This window comes from Armigeres subalbatus, chromosome 1 (genome assembly GCF_024139115.2).
Source record: "Armigeres subalbatus isolate Guangzhou_Male chromosome 1, GZ_Asu_2, whole genome shotgun sequence".
NCBI lineage: Eukaryota > Metazoa > Arthropoda > Insecta > Diptera > Culicidae > Armigeres > Armigeres subalbatus.
This window is the reverse complement of record NC_085139.1, coordinates 214,849,543-214,869,358: the sequence shown is the minus strand read 5'-3', so window position 1 is coordinate 214,869,358 and position 19,816 is coordinate 214,849,543. Positions and strand designations below refer to the sequence as shown.

Below are 19,816 nucleotides of genomic sequence, written 5' to 3'. Positions count from 1 at the left end.
ACCGAAACAAACTAGCTAAAATTCACCCAAAAATAGAATATGGAAAGATATGTTTTCATTCGACATGAATACACTTAGCGGTGTAAAGTGTCCAAAATAAAACAAACAACAACAAAACAACGGAAGAGGACTTCCTCGGATTCGATTTCGAAAATGACACAAATGAGCGTTTTCCGTCTGCGGAGCCGGTAAACGTACTATTACCGGTCTCAGAGGTCAACCAATCGGTTTTCAGTGATAGTGGCGTAGTTTCCTTGCCCGGGACAAGTTTCCAAGGAAGAAACTCCGACGAAGAAACGGAAGCGAACTGGGAGTCAATGGAATGCAGTGCTGCTGCTCAAAGCTGTGATACGGATAGCTCTGGCAGTTTTTTCGAAGTGCGGAACAAGCGGAAATCAAAAAAAAAAAACAAAAAAGAAATGAAACGTGAAGATTTAGCTAAAAAACGGCACATGTCGTATACGGTCCGTCTGGACAATTGCGGATGCCTCAAAAAGTGCAACGATAAACTTACTCGATCCGACGGTATGCACATCCAAAACTTGTCGGACGACGCCGGAGCCGTAAAGTGTCCACGAATTTGGTGAAACATTTATTTATTTATCATCAGACTAAGGCCGGAGTGGCCTGTGCTGCACATAAAAGACTTCTCCATTCAGCTCGGTCCATGGCTGCACTTCGCCAACCACGCAGTCTGCGGAGGGTCCGCAAGTCGTCCTCCACCTGATCGATCCACCTTGCCCGCTGTGCACCTCGCCTTCTTGTTCCCGTCGGATCGTTGTCGAGAACCATTTTCACCGGATTACTGTCCGACATTCTGGCTACGTGCCCGGCCCACCGCAGTCTTCCGATTTTCGCGGTGTGAACGATGGATGGTTCTCCCAACAGCTGATGCAACTCGTGGTTCATTCGCCTCCTCCACGTACCGTCCGCCATCTGCACCCCACCATAGATGGTACGCAACACTTTCCTTTCGAAAACTCCCAGTGCGCGTTGGTCCTCCACGAGCATCGTCCAGGTCTCGTGTCCGTAGAGAACTACCGGTCTTATAAGCGTTTTGTAGATAGTCAGTTTGGTACGGCGGCGAACTCTATTCGATCGGAGCGTCTTGCGGAGTCCAAAGTACGTACGATTTCCAGCCACTATGCGTCTCCGAATTTCTCTGCTGGTATCGTTATCGGCGGTCACCAGTGAGCCCAAGTACACGAATTCTTCAACCACCTCGATTTCGTCACCACCGATAGAAACTCGTGGTGGGTGGCTCACATTGACCTCTCTTGAGCCTCTTCCTATCATGTACTTCGTCTTCGACGTGTTGATGACTAGTCCAATCCGTTTAGCTTCGCTTTTCAGTCTGATGTAGGCTTTCTCCATCCTCTCAAAGTTACGTGCCATGATATCAATGTCGTCGGCGAAACCAAATAACTGGACGGACTTCGTGAAAATCGTACCACTCGTGTCAATCCCTGCCCTTCGTATTACTCCTTCCAAAGCGATGTTGAATAGCAGACACGAAAGACCATCACCTTGCCGTAACCCTCTACGCGTTTCGAAGGGACTCGAGAATGCCCCTGAAACCCGAACTACGCACATCACCCGATCCATCGTCGCCTTGATCAAACGTATCAGTTTATCCGGAAATCCGTTTTCGTGCATTAGCTGCCATAGCTGGTCCCGATCGATTGTATCATATGCGGCTTTGAAGTCGATAAATAGATGATGTGTGGGCACGTTGTATTCGCGGCATTTCTGCAATACCTGACGTATGGCGAACACCTGGTCTGTGGTAGAGCGTACACCCATAAATCCTGCCTGGTACTGCCCCACGAACTCTCTTGCAATTGGTGTTAGTCGGTGGCATAAAATTTGGGAGAGTACCTTGTAGGCGGCGTTCAGCAATGTGATTGCGCGGTAGTTGCTACATTCCAGCTTATCGCCCTTTTTGTAGATGGGACACACCACACCTTCCATCCACTCCTGCGGCAGAACCTCATCCTCCCAAACCTTTGTAATCACCCAGTGTAGCGCTTTAGCCAGTGCTCCACCACCGTGTTTAAACAGCTCTCCTGGTAGTTGGTCAACTCCAGGGGCTTTGTTGTTTTTCAGCCGGCCGATCTCCTCCTGGATTTCCTGGAGATTCGGAGCCGGAAGTCACATGTCCTGCGCGCGTGCTCCTAGGTTCATTACCATACCGCCACCGTTGTCTGCCATATCGCCATTCAGGTGCTCTTCGTAGTGCTGCCGCCACCTTTGGATCACCTCACGCTCGTTCGTAAGAAGGTTCCCGTTTATGTCCTTACACATATCGGGCTGCGGCACGTGGCCTTACGTGAACGGTTCAACTTCTCATAGAACTTTCGTGCGTTATTAGCGCGGTACAGTTCCTCCGTCTCTTCACGGTCTCGATCTTCCTGCTGGCGCTTTTTCCTCCGGAAAATCGAGTTTTGTCTGTTCCGCGCCCGTTTGTATCGTGCCTCGTTCGCCCTCGTGCGGTGTTGCAGCAATCTCGCCCATGCTGCATTCTTCTCCTCAACTAACTGCTCACATTCGCCGTCATACCAGTCGTTTCTCTGATCCGGAGCCACCGTGCCTAGTGCAGCGGTTGCGGTGCTTCCAATGGCGGATCGAATATCTCTCCAGCCATCTTCAAGAGATGCTGCGCCTAGCTGCTCTTCCGTTGGGAGTGCCACTTCCAGCTGCTGCGCGTAGTCTTGGGCTAGTCTACCGTCTTGTAACCGCCCAATGTTAAGCCGCGGCGGACGACTCCGACGCGTGTTGATCACCGTCGAAAGTTTTGAGCGCAGACATACTGCGACGAGGTAGTGGTCGGATTCAATATTCGCACTGCGGTAAGTGCGTACGTTCGTGATGTCGGAGAAGAATTTACCGTCGATTAGAACGTGGTCGATTTGGTTTTCCGTTACTTGATTAGGTGATTTCCATGAGGCCTTGTGGATATTCTTACGGGGGAAGAAAGTGCTTCGGACTACCATTCCGCGGGAGGCTGCAAAGTTCATTTATGGTGAAACAACTTGCGGTAAATTGCACTCTTCCAAGCTCGAACGGTGTCCCAGTGACTGTTTGCAGAAAGTTTTTTCTAGACATGATTGGTTATCGCGAAAATTGTGGGTAAGTTGTTGAAAGCATTGCCTGTTTTTACATAATTTATTTATATAAAAAGTAGTAATGTAATTTACTGATGCATCCGGGCAGCTCGGGACGGACCTCCAGTAGATCAACGTGGGAAATACAAGAGAGATAAGAAAGCACTCGAGGCCATAAGGGAGCATTTATTTGGATATGGCCCAAGTATCTCCCGCTATCGACGAGCTCATGCTCACAACCGTCTTTATTTGCCATCGGATTTGACCGAAAAGTCCTTGCACGAGGACTATGAAGCCAAATAAAACTTCAAAGCAAGCTATTCGTTGTACTGTTGTTAAAGAAAACAACATCTCGTTTGTGAAGCTCGGGCACGAAGAGTGTGAGGCGTGTACTGCTGCAGAGCTCCGTAACAAGGTAAATGGACATTCCGAAATTAAGGATTGTAGCTGCACCGACTGCTATGGACATGCACTACATCTCCAACGTGCAAAGGAATCGCGACTGTCTTATCGAGATGATGGTGACAAAGTGCTGCCAGGAGTAGCAGTTTTTTCTGTGGATTTGCAGACGGTAAGATCTTGGAAATGCTTAACTCAAGCATTTATAAGTTTTGAACTTATTTTCTAGATCATACAGCTTCCACGGTTGGACTGCTTCAAGAGCATTATTTTTTCGCAACGGCTGCTGGTCTTTAATGAGAGCTTTGCGCCTGTTGGCGCCTACACACGAGCCTTTCCTGTATCTGCGTGCATTTGGTCCGAGTCGGTTGGTGGTCGCACAGCCAACGAAATCCTTAGCTGCTTTTTCAAAGTCATTAAGAAGTACACTGACCTGAAGACAATTATCTTTTGGTTGGATAATTGTAGTTCGCAAAATAAGAACTGGAATTTATTCCAACACATTATCCTACTGATAAACAGTAATGAAATTCAGGTCGAGCGCATACTGTTTAAGTACTTCGAATCAGGACATACGTTCATGGCCGCTGACTCTTTCCATGCGGCGGTTGAATCAAAAATGCGGCATGAACGTGTCGTCAGTTTCGAAAACGTCAAGTCTGTGGTTGGCAATGCGAAGAACAATGTTGACGTACTTGATATGCAAGCAACTGACTTCTTCAAACCTAAGCTCACCGTTTCACAGTACACGATAAACCAGTGCAAGCTCCGCCCGTGCGTAGACTCTATGCGGAAAGTGGTGTTTGAAAAATGCCATTACGAACTTGGATACGCAGACAACATCAACAGCGAAGACCTTAAATACTGCAAGTTGTTTTCCACGAAGCAATTTAAGTTGGTTGTAAAGGATTCGTTCTCTATTGCGACAAAAGTACGTTGGCAAAATGCTCCTCAAGGAATTGAAGAAGAAAAGAAAACTTCCCTCCTGAAAGTGGTTCTACCTGTTATCACCGAAGAGGAAAAATCGTTTTTTGTTTATCTTCCGACGAAGCAAGTAGCTTCTGATTAATCTGTATGCTTATTTCTTACTTTAAATAAATATTATCGCTACAACATGTCACAATAATTATTAGTTTTATAAACATTGAAAAAATGACGTTTGAAAAAATGCATCACAATTTCTATTCCTATTTCCCAGGTTTATGATATTTTAGGCAGCAAAAACTCCTAAAAGCACATAATCAACACTATCTATTCATCCATAACCTTAATTGCATCGAAAACATGCAAAAATGTGTCGAAATCGTTAAAATAAAATTTTAAGTCTATTTTCATTTTTTTTCTCCGGAATAGGCCTTCTTGATAAGTCATTCTGCATTTGCTTGTAATTCATAGACCCTTTGTTTACGGCATTTTTCGAAAGTAAACATGGGATAAGGCTTTTCGGGAGGGGAAATTTTCTCCCTCTGAGGTCGGGCCGATGACGGTTTGGAAAAAAATCCCGTTATCAACCCGAAGTTGGAGAAGGCTTATCCCAGACAGAAAAAAAAAACGAGTGGCTTGGCCGTTTTTTAGGGTGGACCTACACATATTTTGAAAATAACACGTTGTAGGCCCAATCAAAAATTTGTTTTTCCTAAGTTATTTAATTGAAGATGCGAAACATTTTTATACTATTATTAGTTATTAGAGGATGCTATTGAAGGGTGTTAAAATTGAATTTGTTTACTTTTCATTGTAGGCCCTAATCAATTGTTAAGCGAGATATCTCTTTTTTTAGTGTGACAAATATGCGTCCATTTATCCCAGTATGACAAACATGCGTCCATTTGTTCAAATGTGACAAATTGACAACGGATTTTTTTTTCGTGTTTTCTAGAATAAAACTTTTGTTTTGACAAAATATTTCAAAAATACGTATCAAATTATGACATTAGACCTCAAAAATGTTCAAATGTAACATATGACATTTATGCGTCCAACGGCAGTAAAGCAGTTTAACGTAATTTTTCACTAAAATGGCGTCTTTATCGATTTGGCTGTCGTCGACGGAAAGTGAAATTTTCTACCACGATTATTTAGTTTTGTTTCTGTACGTCATTGGAAATGAAATCAATTTTCTCCGGGCCACCATTTTATACAAAAAAAAATCAATCCGAGATCAATTTTCTTTAAAGTTCAAAACTGAATCATTTGACGACGACAGAATGTTACCCTTCGGTAGCACAATCACAAGCGGAGACGGAGGGGATGATTCAATAAATTTGTTTGAATGGATGGAATCAACATCAAGCAAGCTACCACGTCAAACGCCGCACCAAAACAGTCCATTTTTAGAAAATGCTTGTCCTGAGAAGAACCAATTTTCTTTCCCCAATGCGCCTTTCCAATAACTAAACTGCAATCAATCGCTGGTCGGAGCCTTGGCGTTGAAATTTCACTTCTTGCTGGTCCGCTGAGGTTGAATGATCTGCAGCAACCATCTTGACGACGACCACCAATGCGATTATTTTCCGTTGCTATCAACGCCTACGTTATTTATTATTTGTTCAGACTGAGGCTTAAGTGGCCTGTGCGGTATATAAGCTTTAAAACTTCGATTATTTTTTATGAAGCCCATCGGCCTTCTTTGTCACTTCACTTCTAAACATATTCATATTCGGCTCTGCACCGTCAATTTTCAGAATGAATATGAGTCAGTGAGTATTTATTTGAATATCACAAATTATTAAATAATCGTAAAACTGAACACAAGTTTGATGATTTAAATAAATACACGCATAGATCTAATCCCGACGTTCAATTGAGGGGCATTTTTAGCGCCAAATGTCACTATAATCAATGCTAATTTTGGTTTTTTCGCGCGCAGTTACCATACTCAGTGGTAATCAATTGAATGAATTTATGAAGAAGTAAACTGAGTAAGTCATTCTATGTTTTACGTGTCCGACCCACCGCAGTCGTCCGATTTTCGCGGTGTGAACGATGGATGGTTCTCCCAGCAGCTCATGCAACTCGTGATTCATCGTCCGCCATCTGCACCCCACCATAGATGGTACGCAGCACTTTCCTTTCGAAAACTCCAAGTGCGCGTTGGTCCTCCACGAGCATCATCCAGGTCTCGTGTCCGTAGAGGACTACCGGTCTAATAAGCGTTTTGTAGATTGTCAGTTTGGTACGCCGGCGTACTCTATTCGATCGGAGCGTTTTGCGGAGTCCATAGTACGTACGATTTCTGGTCACTATGCGTCTCTGAATTTCTCTGCTGGTATCATTTTCGGCAGTCACCAGTGAGCCCGAGTTTACAAATTCTTCAACCACCTCGATTTCGTCACCACCGATGCAAACTCGAGGTGGGTGTCTTCTCTTGAACCTCTTACTATCATGTACTCCGTCTTCGACGTGTTGATGACTAGTCCGATCCGCTTAGCTTCCCTCTTCAGTCTGATGTAGGCTTCCTCCATCTTCTCAAAGTTACGTGCCATAATATCTATGTCGTCGGCGAAGCCAAATAGCTGGACGGACTTATTAAAAATTGTACCACTCGTGTTAATCCCTGCTCTTCGTATTACCCCTTCCAAAGCGATGTTGCATAGCAGCCACGAAAGATCATCACCTTGCCGTAATCCTCTGCGCGTTTCGAAGGGACTCCAGAATCCACCTGAAACTCGAACTATGCACATCACCCGATCCATCGTCGCTTTGATCAACCGTGTCAGTCTATCCGGAAATCTGTGTTCGTGAATTAGGTAGTTGCTACAATTCAGCTTATCGCCCTTTTTGTAGATGGGACACACGACACCTTCCATGTACTCCTGCGGGAAAACTTCCTCCTCCCAAATTTTGGTAATGACCCAGTGTAGCGCTTTAGCCCGTGCCTCACCACCGTGTTTAAATAGCTCTCCGGGTAGTTGGTCAACCCCAGGGGGTTTATTGTTCTTCAGCCGGCCGATCTCCTCCTGGATTTTCTAGAGATACGGAGCCGGTGAAATTATGTCCTGCGCGCGTTCTCAGATCCATCACCATACCGCCATCTTTGTCTGCCACATCGCCATTGAGGTGTTCTTCGTAGTGGTGCCGCCACCTTTGGATCACCTCACGCTCGTTCGTAAGAAGGTTCCCGTTTATGTCATTACACATATCAGGCTGTGGCACGTGGCCCTTACGTGAACGGTTCAACTTCTCATAGAACTTCCGTGCGTTATTAGTGCGGCACAGTTCCTCCGTCTCTTCACGGTCTTGATCTTCCTGCTGGCGCTTTTTCCTCCGGGAAATCGAGTTTTGTCTGTTCCGCGCCCGTTTGTATCGTGCCTCGTTCGCCCTCGTGCGGTGTTGCAGCAATCTCGCCCATGCTGCATTCCTCTCCTCAACTAACTGCTCACATTCGCCGTCATACCATGCGTTTCTCTGATCCGGGGCCACCGTACCAAGTGTAGCGGTTGCGGTGCTACCAATGACGGATCTCTCCAGCCATCTTCAAGAGATGCTGCGCCTAGCTGCTCTTCCGTTGGGAGTGCCACTTCCAGCTTCCGGAGAAGAATTTACCGTCGATTAGAACGTGGTCGATTTGGTTTTCCGTTTCTTGGTTAGGTCGTTGGCCGTTATCATTCGATACGGTGTGCAGACTATCCGGTCCGATGACCGGTCTATACATTTCCTCCCTTCCTACCTGGGCGTTCATGTCGCCGATGACGATTTTGACGTTCCGCAGTGAGCATCCACCGTATGTCTGCTCCAGCGGGTCTACTACGAAAGGCCGAATCACAAAAGGCCGAATCACGAATGGCCGAATCACAAAAGGCCGAAAGCAAAAAAGGCCGAATGCACAAAAGGCCGAAACCACAAAAGGCCGAAATCACATAAGGCCGAATCACAAAAGGCCGAATCACAAAAGGCCGAATAAAATCGGCAGACCAACAAAGTGGACCGGTGCGCGCGCGCGCTCGCTCCGGTCCACTTTGTTGGTCTGTTGATTTTATTCAGACTTTTTTTTTATTCAAATATTTAATAATAATATAATAATCAAATACTTAATATAATTTAGCGCGCGCGCTCGCTCCGGTCCACTTTGTTGGTCTGTTGATTTTATTCAGACTTTTTTTTTTATTCAAATACTTAATATAATTTAGAATATTCGAATTATTTTGTGATTTCTCAGTGAAGTCTTGTGAAGTAAGTTTCTCTTAAATTGGGAGAAAATGATATGCATTGAGGAACACCGCGTTACCGCAAGTTATACAGCTTTTGGTCAAAAGCATAATAATTGAAAAAGGCTATTTCGTTTAGCTTCTGATGTCGCAATCATGAGTAGTGCGCATCATTAGCACAATGCACAACCAAGCATCATGAAGCGCACAACTCCTACATTGATGCAAATCGGCAATTCGATTCTGTGAGCCATGAATCCGGTGGAATTTAACTCGGGCTCTTGCATTAGATTTGGGAATTTAACTTTTCCCAATACTACTGATAATGATTACTATGTCAGCAAAGGAAGAAAAATGAATTGACTCTGTAAACACCGTCATACAACTTCTTACAATTAAAAAATAGAGCTTCGACGTTGAACTGACGTTAAATACCTCAACTGAATAAGATTGATTAGATCGCTGCTAGTAGTTGCAAAACACGTGGACAAGTTTTTCTTAATGGGGCAGCATAATAAAAGTAAACGTAAATTTGTGAATATTCCAAGTTCTCTTAATTGAAAGATTGAAACTTTTGTAATGATTCGGCCTTTTGTGTTATTCGGCCTTTTGTATCATTCGGCCTTTCGTGGTTCGGCCTTCTGGGTTTTCGGCCTTTTGTGGTATGCTAGAACATTTTCGGCCTTTTGTGATTCGGCCTTCTGTGGTTCGGCCTTTTGTGATTCGGCCTTTTGTATTGATCCCGCTCCAGCTGTGAGTAGAACACTTCTTTCTTGTCGCCGGGTTTCCTTTCGTGTGGGCAGTGCACGTTGATGATGCTATAGTTGAAGAAATGGCCTTTAATCCTCAGCTTGCACATCCTTGCGTTGATTGGCTGCCACCCAATCACGCGTTGCAAGCACTATGAAGCCGATTCCCAGCTCGTTGGTGGTGCCACAGCTTTGGTAGAAGGTAGCCGCTCGATGCCCGCTTTTCCACACTTTCTGTCCTGTCCAGCAAATCTCCTGCAGCGCCACGACGTCGAACTTGCGGGGATGTAATTCATCGTAGATCATCCTGTCGCTACCTGCGAAACCTAGCGACTTGCAGTTCCATGTTCCAAGCTTGCAATCGTGATCCTTTATTCGTCGCCTAGGTCTCGAGTCACATTATCTCTTATATTGTTCGTAATTATTAGTTTTCCAGGCAGCTTATTGGGCCTGCGCAAACCTCCTGTCTCGTCGGAGGGCCGTCATGTCAGGGCTGTTTAGCGTCCCACCTAACACCAGGACTTGGGCTTGTGCGTTTTGAGCGGCACACGGTAGCTTTGGTGGGGCTTACTTGCGGATACATGCAGCTTTTTATAGAGGTTTAACAGGGCCCACTGTCAAACCCCACCACAGCCTAGGCAAGCCCTACAACTCGCAGATGGCCTGGGGAGGGATCGTCAAGCCCTTGGACATAGTCCCTGCTGCCCAACGCCTACGTGCTGCTGAGCTAATTGAATAACTTCATAAGCTACAAGAAAGCTGCTTTCCGGCGAGTGCGAGCCATTTTGATCGGGATTCTACAGAGAGCGATCACGAAGACTGGAAATTCAATGCATCTAGATGCTGACTCTGGCTATGAGCTGTTAATGATTCAAAATGTGTTTTGTTGAAAATAGGGAGTGAGTGCTAGTAATCGACCCCGTGCGTATAATGGACCCCCTGAACAAAAACCAAAAGTTAACGCTGGAATCAACGATTTTCTTGCAAATTTCCATTGGATAAAGTTGCTTCACATATCAGGATAGTTGTTCCATACAATTGTTTTGGCTTGGGATACTAAAATAAAGTTATATTAACTAATTTGTAAAAGTAAATACTAGCACATAAGGGGGGGGGGGTCCATAATAGGCAACAGGAACATGTGGAAATGGAACATGTAAATCAAATGGGGGGGACCATAATACGTATGTAAACAAACTCTATGTTGCGTATTATGGTACCGGGGGTGGCAATAATAGGCAATATGGCTACATTTTTTTAAAATACCTATTTTAGTAGTAAAAATGAATGTTTTAGCTTGTTTTATGTACGAAACGCATTGCTGATAACTGTTACTTGTCATCTGGTGCTACAGAATGGCAATATGTCATGAGTCTGACTCTGGCGAAGCAATTGAAGTAAATTTCCGTCCTTAAGAGGTCCATTACTAGCACTCACTCCCTAGTAACAAAATAAATTTGACCACCATTTGGAATAAATTTTTAGCACCGCCACTGCATCATGCGGAATCGCAACAGACGACATTTTTGTAAACAACCTTTTCTTCACATAGAATGCAGGTTCGTTGAGGTTAAATTTATCCGCAGCAACCACGCCGACGACCGATGGTTTTCCGTTGAATATGCTACCAGCGCCATCGTGCTACTATTTTCGTTCCGCTGTGTCCGCACTGCGTGAAATCTTGAAAGAACTGAGAATTAGATCCAAACCCGCAAGTAGCTTGATTTTGATGTATGTGCTTGCGATGCATTCACGGGGTTGGTTGTTTTACTGTTTCTAAATTGTTTGTCAATTTCCAATAATAAATAGTTGAGAATCTATGTATTTAGAACGATACAATGAAGCGTTGACTCATCCTTGATCGAAATATTGGAAAATATTGGAAATCCATCGAGAAACGGCTGAGAAGTCGTTCAAAGTCCAACATATTTTCGTGATGGTTTCCGATTTTTGCAATTGCAAAGTGTACTTCAATATAGGAAAGACAGACGTAATCCTTCGTCAAAAGATTCTCTCCCTTTGTTGAGTTTCTGGGTTGTCTTCGATTATCTCGTTGATATTATTGTTGATAAAAATAAACACGATTCAGCAATTCGACAGATCCGTTTCTCCTGAAATTCCGTCGAATCCCAGCTCTAACTTTCAAAAAGCAAGATGGCGAGCACGCCGAATAAAGGCAGTCATCAGCCGAATGAGAGGAAGGTGGAAAGAATTCACCACATACAACTATCGTTTTAGATACAAGAGATCCCTTGTGGATGTTCTTCCTAGCACTTGCCGCATCCGTCCTTGCCTCTACAAAGCTTCTGCGAGTGGCCAAACTTCCATCTCTTTTGCCACTGCTTCGCCGCAAAAAACGTATAGCTCGTCTTTCAGTTAACAATTGTACAGCCGTATGGAGTCCGGAACTATTCCTTCATTCACCGTTACGTTGTTGTTGTTGGAACCAGGGGCCTCAGTGCACTTCTCAACTCGACAGCATTTTTATAAGACACACGGTTTGTTCCTTTCCAGTTGAAATGTGCATTGCCAATGACGTAGTTTGTGGAATATTATTTAAACTAATGGCTTATGTTAATGATAAAAAATAAAAAATAAAATAAAATAAAATAAACTAATGGCTTATGTTAATGATTCTCTTACCAGTGATCGAAATATACCCAAAACCTTTTTGTAATATCGTATCTTTTTTCTATAAATGCATTTCTTTCTAATGGAAAAAATGATTGAATTGAATTGCCAAGCAATGTCGTTCGTTCGTTCTTCAACGCCCATAATCATTTCTCTCATTTTTTTATTGCGTTCCCTTTTTTTCAGGTTGATCTCCCCTCAACCTCCAGCAAATCCCCGCTGCTCACCGGTGAAGCCAACGAAAGCGACGGTTTCTATCTGCTCAAAAAAGATTCGCAAAGGCGCGCTACCCTACACAAGGTTCTCGAGCATGACGAACGCAAGATTTGCCAGGTGTGGATGGAGAAAATCGTTTCCGACCGGAAGGAAGCGGTCGACATCACCCGTGCGCACCTGGAAACACTCATCAAGGCCCTGCGGACGTACATTACCGAACAGAAGAAGGAACATCTGGAGGCGGCCATCAGCGGGCTGAAGAAGAGTCTGGACTTTGACTCGACGGCCATTGATCATCTGCATTTGGCGATGTACTCATTTCAGGACGCTGTGATTACGGTGCTGCGATCGCACAACATAAAGCCCCATTGGATGTTTGCATTGGATAATTTGGTAAAAAGTGCCGTCCAGGCAGCGATCATCATCCTCTCGCCAGGTATGCTTTCAAATTTTATCGATAAAAGTGTATAGGTATGTAGAATCAATGATTGATTGGATATTTCCAGAACTGGGTCGGAATCTAGCGGGACACGGTCACAATGATGATGATGACGATGACGACGACGTGGACAATAACCAGAATCGCGGTGGCGCAGCTCGTGGCGGCATCGACGACGACGATGACGATGATGGAGAACTGTCCACGTCCGGTGTTGGGACCGTCAATTCTGTAACGCTGGCGAAACCAGCAAAATTAAGTCGCACCAAGGCGGTCAATGATCAAATAACCGCTCTGCGAGCGGAGAACCTAAGACTGATGGAAGATCTGTACGAATCTCACAAAATGTACCACGGAGTTTTCAAAACAGCCCTCGAAGGGCAATCTACGAATACGGAAATGGTGCGAGCTCTAGCCACGCAGCTGATGTCGGTGGCAAGTCGACATGATCGTAACTCTCAAGGCTACGCCAGCGATCTGGCGGAGAGTCCGATAATAGCGGATGAAGCGGACTCCGCAAATAACAACTTCCTAAGGCCCGCAGTGCCATCTAGAGCGCATCCGGTGCGGCCCGGATTGGACCGTAGAACTCCGGTAAGAGTGGCACCGTTCGATGGGGTTCAAGAGACCATGGCCTCCGGCAGTCAGCCGGATTCGCGATTGGACGAGTGGCTGATACAGCATGGTTTTAATGATCACGTTCGCAACACTATTCACTATGAAGAGTTTAGTTATGAAGACTTTATCTACGCCATGGATCAGGAGGATATTCGTAGGATAGGATTGAGGTATGTTTTATGGGAAATTTGAGCCGATGTTAGACTGGTGCGGTTGTATGACAAACTGCGGAATGCCATTCCGCGGAATTCCATTTCGCGGAGTCCGATTCCGCGGAATGAGACTTATCCCGGAAAATCATTTCGCGGAATGTACATTGCGCGGAAACTGACCATTTCGCGGAATTCCATATCGCGGAATGACCCATTTCGCCGAAAATTTAATTAGGACATAATTTGTTTAGCTGAGCTACAAATGCCACCTCGTTTGTACTTTGTATGTAAGGCTGTCGAAGTTTTTCACAGTGTTTTATTTGCCGTCAGACTATGAGCCACATATAATACTTGATATACCGAATGTTTAAATTAGACGTCATATGCATTATATCAAAAAATATTTTAGTTACCAGGTAAAGATTGTCACTTCGTTTCCCTTTGTTCTGCTGTTCGAAACATCTGTGATACCTGTCATATCGTATGTATTTTTCCTTCATTGCCATTCAGATCCCCCAGCAAAAGATGTTCCAGACAGCGACGACAGCGACAATCTTTATCTGGATCCTAAAATATCTTTTATTATATCCAGTGAAACCTTGAAAATGAGATTTTAGAACATTTACATCAAGTTACTCTATCAAGTGATATAGCTCGTAGTCTGGGCAGCACATTATAGAATGAGGTATGAGGAAATCCAATTATATTTGTATAACATGCACGCGTTACTACGGTATAAGGCAAACGACGAAACGGGTTCTGATTTCTTAAAATACTGCATTTTTTAAATGAAGGCATTTGTAAAAACTGAAAAGACAGAATCACCGTCTTCGATCAGAGGTCACACAGACTGAACACTCAACATCCCAGCATGAGACAACGGGCAGGAGCATTCACACAACACCCAGTGGACCAGTGGAGAACTTTTCGCTTTACGAAAAGTTTTCTTGTTACCGAGGCGGGAATCGAACCCACACTCTACACCACATGCGTCTAAATAGACGATTGGCGTCGCTAACCGCACGGCTACGATGCCCACGTGTATTGAAAATCTTTGGATTGGCCTTCTTTACATACACGCGCTTTCTTGATACAAGACAAAAACTGGGATCTGCGTTCTTTAATGTAGGTACGCATTTTCCCGGGGGTACGCCGTTTGGCATAAAGTCGTTTGACATAAAATAATTTGTCATAATAGTCGTTTGCCGTCAGAGACCATTCCTCATATTCCCAAAACGTGATTCCAACGTATTATTCCCAATTCCAACGTATTATTCCCCAAAAAGTGAAAGTAAAAATAATTCTATTTTATTGATTCTTTGTTCGTATCATTTTTTTTAAATCAAACGGATGCTCGAGTTACGGCGAAACACATGATGTGGCTTTTCTTTTAAATCACGGTACAATGCGAAAGGGGAGATCATTGAGGCATTCCACGGGGGCATGTCAGTCGATCCTGAGCGACCATTTCGAAAATATTTGAAACTCTGCACAGTTTTTCAATTTCATCTAAATCGTCATTTTTCGATATCAAATCTTCATATTGAGTCACGACTAACTTTTCAAAAGGGTGTATGTGAAAATGGTTCAAAAATATTTAAAAAGCTGCACAGCAAAACGGAATGTTCGATTGTTATGATTTTTCAGCAAAGTTAGACAACTAAATGGTGATTCTTAAGAAAATGTGCACAGCAAAAAAATTTTTTTGCCTTTAAAAATATCATTTTTGTCACAAAAACTCAAATATCTCAAAACCCTATCTTTTTTCGAACGTAATTTTTTTAGGGAAAACGGTCCATTATATTAGCTATCTACCATAAAAATTTGGTGATGGTAAACTAATAAACAAAAAAGTTATGACATTTCAAACATTTCACAATTTTCACATTTAGTAAAAAAAAATGAAAAAAAAAATTTTTCTGTGTAAGTTATTTCGAGAATTGCAGTTTGATGCAGATTTTATTGTTAAGGGACGTGATTTAAACAAGTTGTTTTCATGATATTTTGATTTAATTATTCATAGCATCTATAAGAAACTTAGACACGATCCAGTGTTGTGATCAAAAGTATTGATAGTGTCATAATTTTCATTGCACGTGACTGGCGAAAAATTCTTTTAATAGTGTTGAAACCTGTTGATAATAACGTTGATAGAAACATATCAGAAATGTTATTTTTAAGACAAAAGCTGCAAAATCAAAGATTTATATACACGTGTACGTCTATAGTTTACCTGCAAAAAATATACCTCTTAGAGAATAGACTTTATGATCGGGAGGAAACGGGTATCTTCAACAACAACAAATGCATGATAGGTACATACCATGACAATGCTACTACTAAGGTTGTTAAAGATCTTATAGTAATTTTTTTCTTCAGTCAAGCAAATGACACCAAACTAGTCAGTAAAAACTTAAAAGTGATTTTGTTTATTGAAATATTACGAACAACATGAGTAGCCGCTTTCTCAACTGTTGTAGGCCGTTTGATGGAAAAAAGTGTTCAAAAGAGTTACGAAATCTCACCGAAAGCACCATAGATAAACTGAAAGCGACTGGTTATGCTCCAATGTCCACATTGAATACAAATTTACGCATTTGCACGTCCTGCCGTCTAAACGTTGACAAAAGAGCAATCTGTATATCATCGGTTGAGCAGAGCGCAGGAAGTTCGAAAACGACAGCAACTGAGGAATTGCCAGATGTATCGACAACAACTGAGGAATTACCAGAAGTATTAAGTGCTGAGAGTCTTGCCACCGTACCATCAGCGAAATCTGTTTCAACAAATCAATCGGAAGATGAGTGTATCCAAAAGGTCAACATCGAACGCTTTAACGAGGGCATAGCTGGGATAAAAGTGACCTGATTAAATGGAGTAAGATGGACTACGTTTATTACCCGGAGAAAAATACCGTGAAATAAACGAAGCTGTACGAAGAAACCTCTTCAAATTAGGGACCTGATGATGTGGAAAATACAGACTACGATGAGGTAATTATAAATATGAAGGAAAGGTTCTCGAATGCAGCCACGACAAGGAAAGAAAATTATTGATTTTGTCGATGCTGCCAAGTTCGTGGTCTATTCAAGATGCCATTGATGAGTTCAAACCAATAGAAATACAGTAAAAGAGGCAAAACAATTGAAGAATAACTGTCTTTCAACCAAAAATACTAGGTCTAGTACTGCATTAACAGATGAGACAAAAGAAATAGTAGTTCAATATTTTGAAGATGATGAAGTAAGTCGAGCTATGCCTGGTCAAAAAGATTATGTATCAGTAAAAAAGATGGAAAGCGTCAAGCAATCCAAAACGATTAATGATGACGATTTTGAAAGAAGCGTACACACGCTTCAAGGAAATTCACGATAATATTAAAATAGGTTTTCCTCATTTGCAAGCCTTCGGCCAAGGCAATGTAAGCTTCTTTCCAATTCAGGAACACATAATGTGTGTGCACAACCCATGAGAATATTAATCTTATTTTACATAGTTTGAAAAGAATCAATTTAACAAAGGATATTAAAATGTTAACTGGTAGTCTTTTGTGTGAAAATACAACATCAAATTGCTATCTACGATCTTGTTCGGATTGTCCAGATTCTTCATCATTGGAAAATACTTTATTCGCTGAGTTTGAAGAAAAATATATTGATCAGTTATCATTTGAGCAATGGGTGACCACGGATAGGTGTGACATAGAAACTATTGTAAAACCTGTAGATGAGTTTGTGTCATATTTTTGCTTGAAATTAGAAAGTTTAATCCCTCACGATTTCATTAAAACAGAACAATCCAGCTTTTTAAAAAATACGAAAAATACATTACAAAATGGTGAATTTTTAGTCATTTGTGATTTTTCTGAAAATTACAGCTTTGTATTGCGAGATGAAGTGCAGTCCCATCACTGGAACGTACAACGCGTTGATAAGCATAAAGAAGTCAAAAAGATATATTTCATGTCTGATGGAGCAGCGTCGCAGTACAAAAATCGTAAGAATTTTTCGAGCCTATGTCAATTTAAATCAATGTACGGAATTGATGCAGAATGGCATTTTTTTGCTACATCACATGGCAAAGGTCCTTGTGATGCTATTGGAGGAACAATAAAGCGTATGGCCACAAGAGCAAGTTTAGCCAAAGAACGTGAGCATCCAATTAAAACTGCGAAAGAACTTTTTGATTGGGCAAATCGTAGAAAAGAAAAAGATTTAACCAAATTATCATTTTGTTTTACTACTACTGAAGAGTACGAAATAAAGGCTTCAGAGCTCAGCGAGCAATTTAATAACGCGAAAGCGATCCAAGGAACCCAAAATTTCACTGTTTCATTCCATTGTCGGAAAATAAAATTAAAGCAAAACTATATATATATACTCAAACTGTGCTGATAATAATTCAAAAGTGTTCGATATTTTAAAAATTTGAATAAAATAAATAAAAATAAGTATTAATAAACTGTTTTCATGATATCATAACCCATACCAAAATTCAAACCCAAAACTCTTAGAGTTTCTATAACAACATTGTGTAACTGCCACATTTAATTTAATACTTAGGATAATATTAATTCATTTTATTTATTTATACATATATTATTTATACATATAATATACATAATATCGATGAATACATAAATATGGAATATCATACAAACAACTTGTTTAACTCACGCAAGGCCCTTAACAATAAAATCAGCATCAAACTGCGATTCTTGAAAAAAATACACGGAATTTTTTTTTGTTTACTATATGTGAAAATTGTGAAATGTTTGAAATGTCATAACTTTTTTGTTTATTAGTTTACCATCACCAAATTTTTATGGTAGATAGCTAATATAATGGACCGTTTTCCCTAAAAAAATTACGTTCGAAAAAAGATAGGGTTTTGAGATATTTGAGTTTTTGTGACAAAAATGATATTTATAAAGGCAAAAATTTTTTTTTTTTGCTGTGCACATTTTCTTAAGAATCACCATTTAGTTGTCTAACTTTGCTGAAAAAATCATAACAATCGAACATTCCGTTTTTGCTGTGCAGCTTTTTAAATATTTTTGAACCATTTTCACATACACCCTTTTGAAAAGTTAGTCGTGACTCAATATGAAGATTTGATATCGAAAAATGACGATTTAGATGAAATTGAAAAACTGTGCAAAGTTTCAACTCAATAGAAAATCATGAATTAAAAATTTTCTTAAATTTTGATGCTGTTGCTTGGAATCGCTCCATTGCTTCTTTTATATTACGCAATAGCTCGGGGCATTGCAAAAGAGTTGATGATGCCTTCTTTTAAAGTACACGTTTGTTCGGAGGAATGCAAAAGGGGAGATCATTCTTCTTTTAAATTACACGATAATTTGATAATAAAAAGAGTGATAATTCAAAAGAGTTGATGATGCCTTCTTTTAAAGCACGCATTTGCTCGGTGCAATGCGAAAGGGGAGATTATTCCTTCTTTTGAATTACGCCATAGCTCAGGATAATGCAAACGAATTGATGATGCCTTCTTTTAAAGCACGCGTTTGTTCGGAGCAATCCTAAAAAGAAGATCATTCCTTCTTCAAAATTACGCGATTGTTTGCGATAATGCAAAAGAATTGGCGCTGCCTTCTTTGAATAAAGCTCGCATTTGCTCGGTGCAATGCAAAAAGGGAGGAGATCATTCCTTCTTTTAATTTACGCGATTGCTCTGCACGCGTTTGCTCGGTGCAATGCGAAAGGGGATATCATTCCTTCTTTTATATTACGCGATTGCTCGGGATGATGAAAAAGAGTTGATGATGCCTTTTGTTAAAGCACCCGTTTTTCGGAAAAATGCAAAAGGAGAGATCATTCCTTCTTTTATATTACGCGATTGCTCAGGATAATGCAAAAGAGTTGATGATGCCTTCTTTAAATGCTTTAAATGCCTTCTTTATTGTCAATATCAAGAAGTCTATGCTCAAGTCCAGCTTTAAGTTGCGTAAAGAATATGATTAATGAAAATAAGATCATTTTCATTGCGTATGCTAAACGACCATTGTGCCAAACGACTTTAAGTCAAACGGTTTTATGCCAAATGACTTTATGCTCCCATTTTACTCAGGATCTCTATTCATCAATAATAGATGGTCTTGAGTTCAGTCGATACCAAGGTATCTCAGTGACAAACATGTTACTGAGATAACTTGCGTATTTCACAGTAAAAGGGTATATCACAATAGTCCTAAAATCTGGACGCAGTGATCTTCACCCGACAAACGAGGAAAAAAAAATGCTCCCATTTGCTCGGTATATTGATTTTTTTTGGATTGGCCTTCTTTATATTAGGTATTAGGCTAAAATTGCGTTCTGCCTTCTTGAACTTTCCGCATTTG

The 19,816-nt window shown here is 41.7% G+C and overlaps 1 protein-coding gene across 4 annotated transcripts in view; it reads left to right on the top strand.

Moving 5' to 3' along the window:
- The window catches only part of LOC134205760 (mitogen-activated protein kinase kinase kinase 15), an 81,387-nt gene that overhangs the window by 60,088 nt on the left and 1,483 nt on the right, over nt 1-19,816 (top strand). For all 4 annotated transcript variants that reach the window (XM_062681327.1, XM_062681326.1, XM_062681328.1 and 1 more), the window contains 2 exons: nt 12,217-12,682; nt 12,753-13,473. In XM_062681327.1, the coding sequence (XP_062537311.1) occupies nt 12,217-12,682; nt 12,753-13,473 (1,187 nt within the window). The remainder of the gene's footprint in view (nt 1-12,216; nt 12,683-12,752; nt 13,474-19,816) is intronic.